Source organism: Rhinolophus sinicus, chromosome 5, assembly GCF_057876585.1.
Source record: "Rhinolophus sinicus isolate RSI-liver-muscle chromosome 5, RSI-T2T, whole genome shotgun sequence".
NCBI classification, from domain to species: domain Eukaryota; kingdom Metazoa; phylum Chordata; class Mammalia; order Chiroptera; family Rhinolophidae; genus Rhinolophus; species Rhinolophus sinicus.
Genome location: NC_142505.1, coordinates 87512751 through 87529622, shown reverse-complemented (window position 1 = coordinate 87529622; position 16872 = coordinate 87512751). Strand labels below are relative to the sequence as shown.

The window sequence follows — 16872 nt, the reverse complement described above, 5'->3', positions numbered from 1 at the left end:
TTTGAAGGTGCCGCTCACACATTCCAAGCCCGGAGCCTGCATTCCTCCTCCGGGAATTGCATTTTGGCTGGCTTTCAGGGTTAGTGAAAGAGTTTCTTGTTTCTGAGAAGCAATAGGGTGGGAATTCACTAGGCTTCCCTGTCATTCTAAAGGCCCAGTCAAAGCCAGCTGCCAGTCAGAAGTGATCAAAGACGAGAACCACGTCTCAAAGAGGGAAGTGGGTGCCATTCATTGGCCAGCAGCTCAGAGAGGCAAAGCTCAGGGTCAGTTATAATGAATCTAGGGCTCTTGACTCCCATTCCAGGGACCGTTCTGCTATCCTTTGCTGCCTTTCAGTTGGTATAGCCATTTTCAGTGTGACATTAACTCAAGTCCATCCACTAACACCTGAGCATTCCTCTAAATCACAGGCCCCCATTTCTAGCCATCTGCTGCATGGCTGTTTGGTTGACCAGCATCTCCAAATTATTATTCATCCTTGTGCCTCAGCTTTGTTACTCTCCTTTCTGTTCTCCACTTTTCTTATGGGGTCCTCCCTGCCCTCATACCTTGGAACTTCAGTCAATGTTGACATACCACTTTCCATTTGCCTTCAGTTGCTAATTTGAGTTTAGCTTTCCTCTGCAGTATGCCCCATTCTTGCTGTCACACTAGACCAGAGCAATCACCTTATTTTTCCTGTTTATAATTTGCTTTATTAAATCCCATGTAAAAAAGTTGTAAAATGTTATATGCTTTGTGCAGCTAGTAAAATGATGTAAATAAATACATAGAGGAGAAAGAGGGGGAAAAATTAAGTTCCTCATACCTCCTCCCTCTGCATCCCTTCCTCTTACCACACCCAGTGTTAATAATTTGGTGGATATCTTTCCAGACCTTTCTCTTGCTCCCACAAGAACATAATAAACATATTTACATAGCGTGTTTTTTTTTGTGTTTGCTTTTGCAAGAATAGAATCGTATTTTATATTTCTTTTAGACCTTCAGTTCAAGATGCAGATTTAACCTGTTTTAAAAAATAGCTGCATAATAATCCATAGTGTGGCTGTATTGCAGTGTGTGAAATCATGTCCCATGGTTGGATATTCAGGGACGGGGCTGGATATTTTCTGCTTGCTTACCCACATACCCTCTCTGCCTGTCTCTGCCCTGCTCCATGCCCTGGACCTGTCTGGTCAGCATCCATATGTCCTTTGCCCTTGGACGCCTGCTTTGATTCAGTCCATGTGGCTGCACTAGGAGACTGGAGGGAAGGTGCGCAATGAAGTCTATTTTCCCTGATTACTTCCTGCTGGGTCACTGTGGAGTGGCTGCATGCCGCCACTGAAGGTCATGGCTCCTGTCAGGCAGCCTTCTCCATCCAGCTACCCTCTTCACTGCCCATAACCACGTCCTTCCGTGCCTCCTTCAGGCCTGGGCATGGAAATGGCTCCCTGCTCTTGGTCCCTGGATCCTGCACTTCCATTTAATTTCCCTAAACCCTGTTCATACTTTGTTAGATAATCCTTTGGTTAAACTCTCCTTAATCATCCAGTACGAGTATTCCATTTGCTTCCTGGCAATCTGAGTGATAAAGGTTTTTTCTTTTTTTCTGCTACTTGCTGTTACTTTCTGACTAGTTCTTTCCTTAATGTGGAACATGGCCATTCTGTTAGCTTAATTTTTTTTTTTTTTAATTCCACGTCGCATTCACTTGTTTTCTGAAAATCCTTCCAGAGCTCCCCAGGATTCAGAATAAAGGTCAAACTCCCTAACCAGCCATCTCTTGCATCATCCCCCATCCCAGGATCCTAAGCATCAGGGACGCTGCACAACTCCACAGTTTCCCCAACATGCACTTCTTGCATTGGTACAATTAGCTGTTACACTGGTACAATTGGTACAATGACTGGTTTCATGGTGTTAGACCATGAGCTGACCTCCCTAAACTTCCATGTCTTCATCAATTCAATGGGGATAACAATACCGTGTTTCCCCGAAAATAAGACCTAGCCGGACCATCAGCTCTAATGTGTCTTTTGAGCAAAAATTAATATAAGACCCGGTATTATGTATTGTATTATATTATATTATATTATATTATATTATATTATATTATATTATATTATACCTGGTCTTATAGTAAAATAAGACTGGGTCTTATATTAATTTCTGCTCCTAAAGATGCATTAGAGCTGATGGTCTGGCTAGGTCTTATTTTTGGGGAAACACGGTAACATAATTCACAGCATTTGATTGAGGGTTAATTGAACAAAATATACATAAAGCTTCTCAGAGTTTCTAGCACATAAGTTGTTTTCGGTAAATGCTAGTGAGAAATTACTGTTCCTCCTCTCTAGTCAGAATTGCCTTTGGCCACACCTGCATGTCCAGGTCAGCCATTTTCCCAAGACCCATCTTGACGAAGCTTCTGTGGACCCTTCTTTGATTTCTACCTGACAGAGGATTTTCCTTCTTTTTGGTCTCTCTCTCTCTCTCTCTCTCTCTCTCTCTCTCTCTCTCTCTCTCTCTCTTCCCTAGCCTCCTTTCTCTCCCATCTTTCTTGCTCTCTTTATTAACTGACTTTGCTTTTGAGAGCAGTTTTAGCTTTATAGAAAAATTAAGTAGAAAGTACAGAGAGCTCCCATGTACTCCCCCGCACTGCCTCCACCCCAGAGTTTCCCCTGTTATTACCATTGCATTGGTGTGGTACATTTGTTACAACTGATGAACTGATATTAATATGTTATTAACAACAGTCCATAGTTGTATATTAAGGTTTTACATTAAGATTTTGGTCGTACAGTTCTATGAGTTTTGACAAATGCATACTGTCATTTATCCACCATTAGTATCTTCCAGAAGAGTTTCACTGCCCTGCAAATCCTCAGTGCTCTGGTTGTTCAACTATTCATCCCTCCCTCCTCTCTCCCCCAGCCCCCCCAACCATTGGCCACCACTGATCATTTCACCGTCGCTATAGTTTTACCCCTTCCTCCTTTTATTTCACATCATTATTTGTGTTCACGGCTTCCTTTTCCTGCTGTTTCACCTTTGCTTCTCTGTACGCCTAACATACAACTTCACAACCAGTAGTCACATAAGTGTATGTTTAGGAATGAATTATTCAACCTGTTTATCCCTAGAGTAAAGGCCTGCGTTGAAATTTCAGGCCTTCTTCCTGATGCAGCAGACATTTGGCTTCTGCACAGGCTCTAACGGGACACAGGATCCTGTTGAAACAAAGCTGGAGTCCAGTTTTCTAGTCTGCAGATGTACAGAGAGCTTTCACCCATTGCACATAGATTTGTCACCTAAAAAGGAACAATGCAAAACAAAACAAAAAAAAAGTGATAAAACACAAAACTGTCATATAAATCCAGACCAAAGGTGGCCGTGAGTTAGTTCTTGAAAGCGCTGACTTTTCTTTAGCCTGTGTTCTACTTTGCGCTCTGGTCCTGAGCCACAGGTTTGTCAGGCAGCTTATTTATAATAATAATCACTACCTTATATTTGCACTGCAATTTGGATTTGCCTTGAATTGCACGTCTGTACAAGTAGAGCAGTGAAATAGATGGTAGCACAGTAGCGTTATTGTTTGTAGTAGTAATATTTGTAATGCTTACCACTTAGGCAGCCCTTGCTAAGTGTGTGACCCTGTATCCTGATATTTAATTCTCACAGTGAGCCCATGAGGTTGGCATTATGATCTGTGCTTTATAGATATATAAATGGGTCTTTTTTTTAGAGACCTGGACCTTCCCTCAACAGCGGAAACGGAGGCCCAGGGACAGTCAAGCCACTTGCCTAAAATCACACATTAAGTTAGTGGCAGAGGTGCAAATGCAGCTCTAGCTCCCAAACTTCTGGGGTGGCCACCTAAATTCTGAATGGCTCTGCAAACTGCACTTAGGGCTGGTTTCCCTCCCAGGCAGCAACCTTTCTGTTTTTCCTCCCCAAAGCCCAGCTGACAACAGGCCATGTTTCTTCTTCTACCCACATCTGGTGCATCCTGTTTTCTGATAAGGCATGTTTGTGCCTGCACTCGTTCTCCCTCATGCTGTCTCTTTCCTGCATCCTCGCAACCTTCCCATGCAGTGACCCTCCATGAGCCCCAGTAAGCTCCTCCCTCTGCTGGGGTGCCTGGTACTGGCAGATCCCTGTGACTCTGTTTTGGGCCATGCTCTTGCTTCTGACAGGCTCATGTTGACCCATTTGGCCCATATTGGTCCACGTCTGTCCATGTATCAAGAGCAAGGCCCGTATTTCTGCTGTTCTAGGTGCTTGTGGAAGAGGGCATTACAAAACATAGATTCATAGTGGGGAATTTGGTTCTTTCTAATTCTATTACAAACCTGAGTAGATCTAGGAGAAAGCCTCAGTGCAATGCTAGTCCATCTTTAAACACCTCCCCGACCCTTGGTAATCTTTCTTTTCTAACAAAAGCAGCAGATCTGAGCTCATCCTTTAGAACCCTTTTGAAGGCAACAGGAGGTAGCCACCATTTAGCAATGTCTTTATTGTATTTATTCCTAGGTTTCCTGTCTATTTTTGGTAAGTGATACTGGCTTAGCATTTATGGCAGTCAAACAGTGTTTCCCTTTAAAATACATTTACTTAAGGCGAATACTAAATAAATAATGGCACAGTGTGTACCAGGATATGCCAGATATCGTGAAGGCAGCATACAGGTGACTGAGGTTTGGGCTTCACAGGCCTGGATGAACTTCCTGCTTCAGAATGGAATGGCTCTGTGGCTTCTCCTGTGCAGCCCAGGCTCGTCCCTCCCCTCGTCTCGTTCCTGGCCTGGTTATCCACTTGTGCTTATCTGTGTCTGGAACCCTGTTGAAGAATTAGAGACCGTTATCGGGGCCTGGGATTAAGGAGCCATCCCCCCACTGCACTCTGACCCAGGGCAGGCCGTATAACTTGTCTGGCCCTTTGATAATGACATGTTTAAAACGGTTATCGGTGAAGTCCCCGGGAGGGAAGAATGCACATAGGTGACTTTGATCTTCCAGTTGAGCAGACTGAGCTGCCACCCTGTTCTGGTTAAGATTGCCCCTCGGCTACTGCTTCCTCGGCCTTGCTGCTTTTCCTGCCTTGTGTTGTGTCCTTCCAGGGTCAAACCAAACATGATAGAGTGAAAAAAGTACTTCTCGTTTGTTAGGAATTCTGCTTAGTGGGTTGGGTTTTGAAGGGAGTGCCCCAGATTAACCTCCATCCAGCACACGTTGATGGCCATAAGTATGTTTGGATGATGAGAGAAAGGACGAAAATATTTTTGAGATTCATCTGTAATAGTTTAGAGGTTTGGAATCGCCAACCCTGTCAAACTATACCCGGTTTCAGTCAAGACTCAAAGCCAAGAAACTGCACTGTGCTTCAAGATGTTTTCTGCCGGACCTTTCTCTCTCTTCTGTCTCAATGGTGTGTTTGTCATTGAGGATCCTAGAAACAGATCCATGCTTTGGAGAGTGGGTTTGGGGGCAGGTTTAAGACCTCACCACCCACTCTCCATTCCTTCCTGCTGAAAGAGAGCAAGTAGATTGTTATCTTCTTATGGAAACTTATTTCCAGAAGAAGAATGACCTGGAGAGGCCATGGGAACTTCCCCTTGGGGGGTGGCGTTGTAAAGGACAAGTCTTGACTGACCTTGGCTGCTGGTGGCTGGAACTGAGACCAGTTGCTGAGGGTTGGAGGGGGGACTGGCGTCCCTGGAATTCCCTTTATGGCACGGTCTGTTGTATTTTGATTAACAAAGTGTTAGTTCAGTTCTTCTTGAGTATTTGTGAGAGGGGAGTTTACAGTGGCCAGTTGTAATTGTATCAAGCATTTAGAACATGCCAAGCAGAGTTCAGCCCTTGGGGGGATATAGCATCCCTCTATGGGGGGATATAGCATCCCCCATAATCCTAACCAGCACCCTAAGAGAAAGGTGTCATTGTCCCCATTTCACAGATGAGGTAACTGAAGCCCAGAGAGGTGAAGTCACTTGTCCAGACACAGGTAGTGTTAGTGCTAGAAATCAAGCTCATGTCTTTGTGTCTCACCCAAGGTCATATTCTGCAGCAGAGCCGGGATGAGAACTCTGATCTCCTTGGAGCCTGTTTAATTCCTTTCCCTAAATACCTGAATGTTGAGTCAACCAGACTATCTTAGAAAGACTTTTCCCTCTCTTCTTTAAGTGATGCTGCTTTGGGGAAGAAAAATAAGATTTCATCCACGTAGTTTATTCATCCTGATATTTTTAAGAGTGGAAGTGTTTTGGGGGGGGGGGGTGTCAAATCTAATTACCCAGATGGGAATTTATTTTAAATAACCACCTGCGCCTCCATCTGGAATTTAAAAGGATCTGGAGTCCCCATGGAGGGTTAGCGTCTGTGCTCTGTGTTTTGAACACAGGTAACAAAATATTTGATTTTGGAAGACACATTCTTCATCATATATCCTCTTTTTCTCTTCCTAGGATTGTAGTTTTATTCTGAGCTGCTGGGATGTCTGCAGAGTATAAAACAGATGTGCCTTAAGCACAGTTCTCAGGCTGGCCTCATTGGCTGGGGAGACATCCATGGAGTGTTCTGGGTTCTTTGGGAGGCATGTTCTCATTACCTCAGATAGACAGAGGTGGTAATTTAAGTTCTTTAAGCTGAAAACTAGATGAGGAAAACTAAAATGGGAGCCAATCTCTCCAATAGGCTTGTGTTCAAGATTCTGTCCTTTCATTCTCTATTCTAGTTTGAATCACAGCCATCCTTACCATCGTCCCTTGTGGAATTTATTTCCTCCTGCATTCCCTTCCCCCTCTCCCTCCATTCCTCCCTCTTGTCTCTCTCTCTCTCTCTCTCCTCTTTCCTCTCCCTTTTTCTCACAAACTCCTAATTTCTTATGGTTGTTTTTCTTAATCATTATTGTATCCTAGTGAAGGAAAAATATCAGACTTCAAGGGCCTGTGCAACCCTGGATTATAAATTAGGTCCCTTTATAAACTGCATTAACACATTCAGGCCATAAGGGGCAGGTTTAATGCGCTGATTTTATAAGTAGAGGCAGAAAAGGTATTGATTGGATTCCTAAAGTTACGACCACAGAGAACGGGTCAGCAGTTTCAGCACTGGAACAATCAGATTCAGTATCAAATAGAGAAGAGAGTCCTGTCAGAAAGAGCCACCTGTCATAAGGTTTAAGGACAATTGGTACAGTGTCTTCAGGTGGACATCAGCGTGGTGCCATGAGGTAGGAGACCTGGATTTGCTTCCGGCTGGAACTAGTTGACTGTCACTCAGAGAAACTCACTCCCCTCTCAGTGTATATCTCCCCATTTGGAAAATGGGTGCAGTCACCTCACTTCAACATACTCTTAAGGCTTTCAAAAAGAATGTAAGGTACTATAAATCATATGAATGGAATAAATGCTAATATTTAGATGTGTTTACTGTATGCTGGATATTTTATACATGTGTATTCTCTCTCTCTCTCTCTCAGCTAATAAAAAAACTAAGGTTCTGAGAGGTTATGTTTTAACACCTAGTTGAGTGGTCTGCCTGGTTCTCCCAGTGGTGGGAGATTCCAGCTGGACCCAAGCTTGCCTGCTGGTTTGCTTGGCACGCTGATGGGCTGTAAGACCTTGGCACACTCACCCTTGATGGCTGTGCAGGGTCTAAGGCAGCCAAGAGTTCTCAGCTGGTTGCTTGAGGCTCTGAATTGCTACACTTTTGGTTTCAAATACCCACCAGATTATTCCAATGTGCTCTAGAAATACCATCATTCTTTATATATATCATTACATGAGAAACATTGGAAGGCTCCAAATTAGACCATTTTACCTCCTTGGGCATCAGCTCATGGATGCCTGACCACATTAGCTGCCAGGAACAGAAAGTAAAGAGGCCACAAGCCCACATTCACCAGTCCTTTCTAACATCATCAAGGATGCCTTTTAATCTTAGATGTCAGATTTGTTCATGTTGTTGGTTTTTGTCCCTCGCATGTGTTACTACTCTACAAAGCTGGTCCATGAATTCACAGGCAAGGCTGTTCTGTAACCAGTGAGGTTTGGTTTTATGTGGCTTGGGAGCGGTCAGTCGTATGTCATTCTTCAAAGCCAAGCCCAAGGCTTGCTTTGCAGACTCTTCTGTGTCTGAGGACAGTTTGCCTGGGCTGCCCTTTGTAGAGGATCCCATCCCGCATGCATGGAAAGAATTAAAATTAATAAAGCAGTTTGATTAACCACTTTAGGGGGACAGGCTGAGGACCCCAGGGGCAGCATCTACTTGAGCTCTGTGAGTTGAGGTTTCGATAGCTCTGCTCTGCATGATGAAAACAAATAATAATATTCATACACTATAGCCCACGGAGTAGGGGTCTTGTGACTCCCACCTCTGAAACCTACCAGACCTATAATTCGTCTTTGTGCTGTGTCTGTTTAGGTTCCTGGTTATTGAACCAAAGAAGGTTTTTTTAATTATCATTTGAAGACGTTCCAATGACTCCATCTCAATGGTGTCAGTTCCACTCAGATCAGCTCTGACTAATCCCCCTGATGGACACGGCCTGAGGTAGCTTTCGCTCCTGTGCTGACATTTAATACTTGTTGAAGGAAGTGATGGTTCATGGCTCAGGGCTGGATGTCCCTGGGCAGGAGGATGGTCGTATTTCACAGCTGGTCTCCGTTCGGGCATTAACTGGCTCCTTTCCAAAACCAGCTTGCTTCAGCTCTTTGCTAGAAAGATAAAGGACACCAGACAAACACTGAGTTATGAGAGAGAACTTATAGTTACCGAGATTATTATTAATACAAAGCTCCTGCTGGAGATGCTTCTGTTGCCCTCATAGACACACACAACTGTGCCAGGGGTAGTGTTCCTGCTACTGGTTTGTCACTTGGTCTGGGCTGGTTGATGGCTGCATAAAAGCTATGGATGGAGCTTATAAAATACAGATTTGGTGGCCAGAGCAGGGCGTGGGAATCTGTACTTTTCTAATGTGCACCCTAGTTTAGAAAGCACCATCCTAGGATTGCCTCATGTAATTTTTCAATTACTGTTGACACAGTAGATAACAACTTCAATTTTAAAAAAATAAATCTCAAAAGCCCAATTTTCTGGCTACTTCACATAGTTTTCTGACTCAGATGGCCTTTCCATCATACCAATATATTAATAATACAACTTCCTGGGTCCCACCCTTCATTCATTTGATCAGCTGTCGAGGATGGGCTCCAGGAACTAAGGTAAAAAGATCAAAAGACACATGGTTCCAAGGCTAAAAGAGTCTTTGGTGTAGTCAGGAGACAATTAAACAATAAACCAGCTGTTGTAAAACAATATAATTGTTTGAACTAAATGGCGGTGGGAGCTGATGGAATTCGGTAGAAAGTCCAAATTGGTGGTAATGTATCCTACAGGTGAAACCCACTGACTGGGGCCTGGATAAAGGAGAGGATGGTTGGTACGCATATGAGAAGGCAGAGAGAACATTTTTGCTAAGGCCGGAGAGCCTGGTCTGCGTCAAGAAATACATATTTCTTAGTTTTGCCACTGTATAAAATATGAGGCAACACATGATGGAAATGAAGGTGGACGTAAGGACAGAGGCCAGACCACCAGGGGCTTGTAGATCACGTGTGGTGGGAGTTTGTATTTGATCACATTAGCACATTTTCCTTGCCACATTCACAGGTTGATTTCCTAAGCGCCTCAATGATCTGCAGTTAAAAAAAATCCTCTCCCCTGACAATATGGCGTGATGAAATTTCTTATTCTCACGCAATACCTTGGACGCAGGACAAACGAAGTGGTAATTTGCTATATCCCTCAAGGAGCCCTGCTTTCAGTTCTCATTTTCTGGCCCTGTTCGCTTTCATTTCTGAAGCTAGAAGTCAGCTTGTTTGTGGGCTTGCCTTCTCCATAAAACCGATGTCCTTTTTGATATCCAGGGCCTACTTCACCAACTTCGTCTCATGCCCCTTCCCTCGTCGTTCCCTAAGCTCCCTCCACACTGATAGGCTTTTTCCAGCCTCTATTTAAACAAGCCCCACCTCCCCCTCTATTTAGTGACACCTGATATAATTTTACATTTTATTTGTTTTGTTCACATTCTGTTTTCTTTAGTGCCAGACTTCCCCTTTAAATTCCATTAAAGCTATGACCTGGTATGACTCATTCACAACTGCACCCTCCCCACCTGTTGAATAATAAATATTGAATAATTATTTGCTGAAGAGTGGATGGATGAATAACGGAGGGAGGGAGGGAGAGAGGGAGGTAGTTGAATTCCGTAAGTTGTATTCTTAACAAAATCCAACCAGCTGTTCTTTTTTCGTGCTCTCGTTCCACTCAACCGGGCTCCTAAGAATTTTCTTCTCCCCCATGAACCTAACACAGCTTCACCATCCCTCATGCTGCAGTCTAAGCTCCATTCATTTAATGAAATCTGTGATCTCTAAAGCTGATTCATTTCTCTCCTGACTTATACCTAAAGTATGTTCGTATTTTGTTAAAAGCTTTGGAGTATGTGTACCTTGTTTCCAATTGGATCACTTATCCAAACTTCATCTAAGTTGTAATTTTAAAGAGACTTTTCTCATACGAAAAAGCAAATTTTAAATAATAAAACCAATAAAGAAATACATTTTGGAAAATATGAGAAATACTGAGTATAATGAAGCAAATATGACTCCTGCATAATTTCTCCAGCCCAAGTGAAATTGTATCGCTCTTTTGTCTTTTTTTTTCCATCGAGTGGTTTTCTTATACATTCCACAACTTTGTGTGCACGTGTGCATACATGCGTAAGCATCCTGAATTTTAAAGGTAGCATACCCCCCATGTCATTATAAAGACTTTTAAAGGTTGTTTCATGGTATGCCTGATCTTAAGTTCTATTTTTGAGAATCACTAATGAGTGCCAACAGAATACCAGACGGGGTGCTGGGCACTGAGGTACATATTATCCCACTTTAAATATTTAGTGCTTACGGAAGCAGAAAACATAATTAAAAAGAGTGTCTCCCCTGAAGGAGCTACGTTTCTGAGTAGCTAGGATAAATTTCAGAAGCAAAAGTTGAAACTCCAAGATAATTTGAGTTCGAGGCAAACGAGAAAGACTGGATCCCCAACAAATACAACTCTTTCAAATCCTGAGTACACTGAGCACGCAGGTGTCTGTGTTCCTACCTGATCTCTAGAGCAATGAGTTGGGAAAACCTTGACAGCCCACTCTTCTCTGAAATCTTAGCTCTGAGAATGACTCACGTGTCCCTTCTTTTCTAGAGTGACCGTCTTCTTATCAAGGGAGGCAGAATCGTCAACGATGATCAGTCCTTTTACGCTGATATTTACATGGAAGATGGCTTAATAAAGTACGTATCTAGAACATTTCTCTGTATCTTTTTGTACTTTACCTCTCCATTAGAGGCTCAGAAAGAAGCTTGCTGCTTTCTGCTTCCTAGACTGGTGGTTCCCCTGTGTTTATTTATTTATTTTTTCTCCTTAAAAATGAGTCTTTATTTTTAACCCTTCAGTCTGGATGCACCTGGTCCTTTAAAAGTGGAAGCTAGCCTTAGGACACTTGACTCACATGAATGAAGTGGAAAGTCTGAATTTAATCAATCAAATGATGCTGAGGGCTACTTTGTACAAGTTGAGTGGATGGCACTCTGTGGGTCTTGGAGACGTGGAATAGGTGATGACTGTCATGAAGAATACTGAAAAATGTGCAAAAATTATAGCACCCTAAAAATATAAGGCCTTTTGTGATATGTACCAAAGCAGTTCAAATGAGCTAAGTGATTTAGAAGTGCACAGAAAGCACAGATCTCTTCAGAGGAAGATGTTTCTTTTGGAGTGGAGAAGGCATTTCAACTGAACTTTGAGTTAGGTAGGGCTTAGCTGAGCCGAGCACAGATAGGACATACATTCCGGGCAAGATTTCAAGAGATAGTTTAGGCATGTAGAATTACTTTAAAAAGTAGATTGCTATTAGATGCCGGTAGGCAGCACAGCCAGGTAACCTTTATGTGCAGGTTCCTTACCTAGTGACCTTTAAACAAATATTTTGACCTACACATAGCTTTTCATCACATAAAGCAAGGTACACAGTGATAAGATATTACGTAAAACTGGTGTATCCAACTCATCCTATTAGCCATCCTTGACCTCGTTCAGTTTTATTTTTATATTATTCAACTTCATGGGCTAGTTTAAGATTCTGGTTATAGGAGACTTCTTACTTATCTTTGAAAACATGGCTTAGCTATTACTTTTTGTAGGTGGACATTCCTTACCAGCCCCCAAATCTAGGCTAGCTTCCCCTTCTATGAGCTTTGAAAACACCCTGTGCTTTTGTCAAGCGTAGCAATTCTGACACTGTTAGGCCCCCCTTGAGGGCAAGGACCATGCCTTGTACATCTCTATATCTCCAGCACTTAACGCAGTACTTAGCACACAGAGCACTTAGCACTTTTATAACAGCTACCTTTTACTGAGCGTGTATTATGTGCTAGGCACTGTGTTGAATGTTTTACATGACTTATCTAACCTGCCACCAATCCTGTGATGTAAGTACTATTATTACCCTCTTGTCAGATGAGGAGAAAGGAGAACAGAGAAAGTAAATAACTTTCTAAAGATCAACATAGTAATCAAATACATTGAATGAATGAATGAATGAATAAACAAACAAATGAAGAATGAAGACATTGGTGTTTAGTTGCCTTGCCAATTACATAATTACTTTTTCATATTAGAAGTAGGGAAAATGGAAATAACCAATATAAAACAATAATTTTGTGAAAATATGAGCCATACTTGATTTTATAGTTTACTATTACTAAAAAATTATTATATATATTCAGCTCTCTTTGGAGGTAGTGAACTCCCTCATTTAGAGATTTAACGATGGAAAAAACTTTAATACCTAATGCTTCTTCCTCATTTCAGAGCTCATGACAGGCATCACTAATTGATCACAGAACTTTTCGCAGTTGTTTAAATACAGGCTCAGAATCCGTCTTCACACAGTGTTTCAGGCATCTACTCTCAGAGTTGAATATGTAAAATGAATCCTTTTTACCATCTTTATTAGAATAGACAACGTCACTTTCCAAGGATGGTATAGAAGGAATTTAACCATCAGATGTGTGTGTTGATGGTGGAGAGAAGGTTAGGTAAATATAACTTTAATCCTGAAATTTTACAACAACATTGTTAATTCCAACAACATTGTTAATTCACAGAACGTAAAAACAGAAATATAGTCTGTCCTTGACTTACGATGGTTCGACTTAGGATTTTTCAACTTTACAATGGTACGGAAGTGAAACACCTTCAGTAGCAATCGTACTTCAGATTTTGAAGGTTGATCTTTTCCTGGGTGAGTGATAGGAGGTATGATACCCTCTTGTGATAAAGGGCAGCAGCAGAGAGCTGATGTTGCCCATCTGTAGGCTAATCCAAGTATTTTCAGCACGTTAAGGTAGGTTAAACTAAGCTATGATGTTTGGTAGGTTAGGTGTACTAAATGCATTTTCAACGTATGATACTTTGGTCTTATGGTGAGTTTATTGGGATGTAACCCCATCGTAAGTCAGGAAGTATCTGTAATTGACTCCAGTTGTGACGTAGTTGTTTTCCTATGACTATTTATGGAGTACCTGCTATGTGCAAGGCAGTTGTCTAAGTCACTGGACACATGCTCTCTCACCAATGGTAGATCCCATTGTACCCAAACCGTCGTGTTCTCTTCCCCCAGGGACCTTGTTATCGCGTAGGGGAACTGAGAAATCTGTATATGTGCAAAGCACAGATAGAATATTACCAGGTAATATTACTATCAAGTGTTGCATTAGTAAATACTGTGTTTCCCTGAAAATAAGACCAGGTCTTATAGTATTAAGTTTTGTTCCAAAAGATGCATTAGGGCTTATGTTCAGGGGATGTCCTCCTGAAAAATCATGCTAGGGCTTATTTTCCGGTTAGGTCTTATTTTCGGGGAACCATGGTAGATGAGATTCAGAAGAAGGAGAGGGCTATACGGGAGTAGAGCTATATGAGAGCGGCATAATAGCTGATATTTGGTGAATTCTTATGTATCTAACAGTGTCCTTTGGGCCTAACACCTATTAATAGTTAATCTACACAACAACCCTATGGAGGAGGCATTTTTACTACATTTTACAAATGAAGGAATTGGGACCTCGTGAGGCTAAGTCACTTGTCCAAGGTCATAACCAAGATTGTGCTTCTAGACAGCCCATATCCAGAGCAGATTCACACTCTTAATTATTAGACCTGCCTGTCAGTAGAAACTTGAGTAAGGAGGGCGATGGAAGCTGAGCCTTCAAGGATTAACGTGACCTTGATTACTTTAATGGAGAAAAAGGGGGAAGGCATTTCTGTTTCAGACTTGGTGTTATACCAGTTGTCAAAATCGGGTTAACGCAACTACATACACACACACAGGCCAGGCAACTCTTCATGCCCTTGGTTCTCAGCTTCGCTCAGAGGAAAATCAGGGAGGGCGAAAAACAGGAACACAACTGGCCAGTATCTGGACTAGAACGGGGTTACAATCAGAGGCTGCATTTTTTCCACAGTGTGTTTTGAATTGTGGTGGCTCTGGAATGACCCAGTGGAGATGCGGTGAAGTTGAACTGTTAGAGATGTCAGGAATATTTTAGTTGCAGAAGATTTTGGCAGGCTAGTGTGGACGTCTCACTGCCCCAACAGAGTGTCTTTCTTGGCTGGCTATGAACAAAAGGGGAGGCATTCGTGCCACTGGAGGTGGGGCACATGTATCCCCAAGGTAGGTCATATTTAAGGACAATGCAGGGCTTATGAATCATAGTTCTACCTGGAATCCATATTGGGCAGGTTTCACTGGCTGTTTAAATCAAGGATGTGAAATCACATATAAACCAAGCAACATGGGATGGGCTATGAAGTGGCACTGTGCCAAGAGTAGTTGTGTTTGTTACTTATTTTGTGTAGTGTGCCTTTGGCATACTCACCGGCTTCCTTTCCACCTGAGTCCCGCACTCTTCCTCCCTGGGATTAAGTCCCTGGGACTCTTAAGCTTCCTGGGCAAAGGTGTGTCTGGTGGAGGTTTTCATCATCATCTTCCTTGGCTTGAAGCTTCTGCTGAGATGCTGACCCCACAAAAGCATCTGGGGCTGGGCATCTGCTTCTTTGACTTCCTGCTTTTGAATCTGCCTTCAGATGTGATTTAGACAAATTATCAGGGAAGGGTGGAATTGGGAGTGAAGACTGAGGTACAAAAGGACTGATTCCTCTTTTGTTAGGAGCACAGATGAGCCCACGTAGAGGATAGCTAAGTTCACATACCTGTTCTTTCAACGATTTATTACCTCCTACAATCTCCTAACAGTTCATTATTTTACACCCTTTCAATCCTTTTCCAAATGTTATTATTCCTCACCCTTAACTAAAATAAAGAACAAAATGAAAGCGATAATAAAAATACTTTCAAAAATATTTATTTCACACCCTGTATTCCAGACACTATCAGACCCCTGGGATTACAGTACTAACCCAGGACACATGGTTCCACCAAACCTCATATTGGATTGTTTCGTGTCTGTAAAAACTGTTGTCTGTGTATATCTACCTTTACTTGTGTCTGGATTGCTAAGCTAGTGAATCACTTGCAAAGACTACTTTGACGACTATGTTACAAAGTTTAAAATCCTTATAATCCTACTTTTGTCTTCGAAGTCGCTCTTTAAAATGACCAGTTGTGTCACTGTCTTGCCAGGCAAATTGGAGACAACCTGATTGTCCCTGGAGGCGTGAAGACCATCGAGGCCAATGGGAAGATGGTGATCCCTGGAGGCGTTGATGTCCACACTCACTTTCAGATGCCCTACAAGGGGATGACCACGGTGGATGACTTCTTCCAAGGGACGAAGGCTGCCTTAGCGGGCGGCACAACCATGATCAGTAGGTCCCCCAATATCACACGCTCCTGGTCCCAAGCAGCGAGTATTTAACTAATGCGTTAACCACTGTGCTCTCTGATGATAATTTATATACTTCCCTTAAGATGCTGTACAGACTTCCTGCCTGATGGGACCTGAGAAAAGCAGGTTGCAGTGAGGCCATGGGCAGCTCGCCATAGCTCCATAGAGGCGATGCATGAGGCTTATGACTATGAAAACAGCTGTCTTCTCTTATCTGCCTTAACAGTAGGAGCTGGGTGTGCAGTGGATGGGGCATCAGAAATGATCACCTCTGGGCCCATCACTGGAGAATGTGGAATACAAAAGTTGTGGATAGTGGGAGGAAAGTTATTTCAGAGCTCCCAACTTGGGTCAGAGGCAGGAGGGGCAGAGAACAAGATAGCAGAATGTGCGAATGGAGCTAAGAAGCATCCCACAGAGAACGATAATGGAGACTTGCTGTTTTGGAGAAATCAGTGGACTTGAGTGGCACTTAGTGTTGTCTGGGCTGTATTTTGACAAGTTCATCTCTAAGATTAAGCAAGTTGTGGGTTTTGTTTCTTGTGTTTGTTTATCTGTTTGTTTGTTTGTTTTCTGGTAACTATTGCAATTCCAAAGAAACCCAGGAACCGATAGCCTTCCAGGGCAGTCCATCCTGTCCAAAGGAATCCTGATGAATTGGATCCATTCCCAACCCCTGGCCCAAAGTTGGTCAGCAAGAGCACTGTTTATTGTAACACCATATACATCCATCCAAGAACACAGCACAGCTGAGCCATAGACTTACTCATTATCTTTTGCTTCCTTTTGACAGATGCACTAGCAGGGTTCAGCTTCAGCTAGTTGGGTATGGAAGCCCAGGAAAATTGCATCAGGGCCATAAAAGGTGCAATTCAGGGAGACCAAAGCTTTTCTCCAGCTGAAGGGAGGAAACC

General features: G+C 42.7%; 1 protein-coding gene across 3 annotated transcripts in view; it reads left to right on the top strand.

The window, feature by feature from the left end:
* DPYSL3 (dihydropyrimidinase like 3) overlaps positions 1 to 16872 on the top strand; it is a 108511-nt gene that overhangs the window by 64897 nt on the left and 26742 nt on the right. For all 3 annotated transcript variants that reach the window (XM_019739098.3, XM_019739101.3, XM_019739100.3), the window contains exons 2-3: positions 11253 to 11341; positions 15754 to 15938. In XM_019739098.3, the coding sequence (XP_019594657.1) occupies positions 11253 to 11341; positions 15754 to 15938 (274 nt within the window). The remainder of the gene's footprint in view (positions 1 to 11252; positions 11342 to 15753; positions 15939 to 16872) is intronic.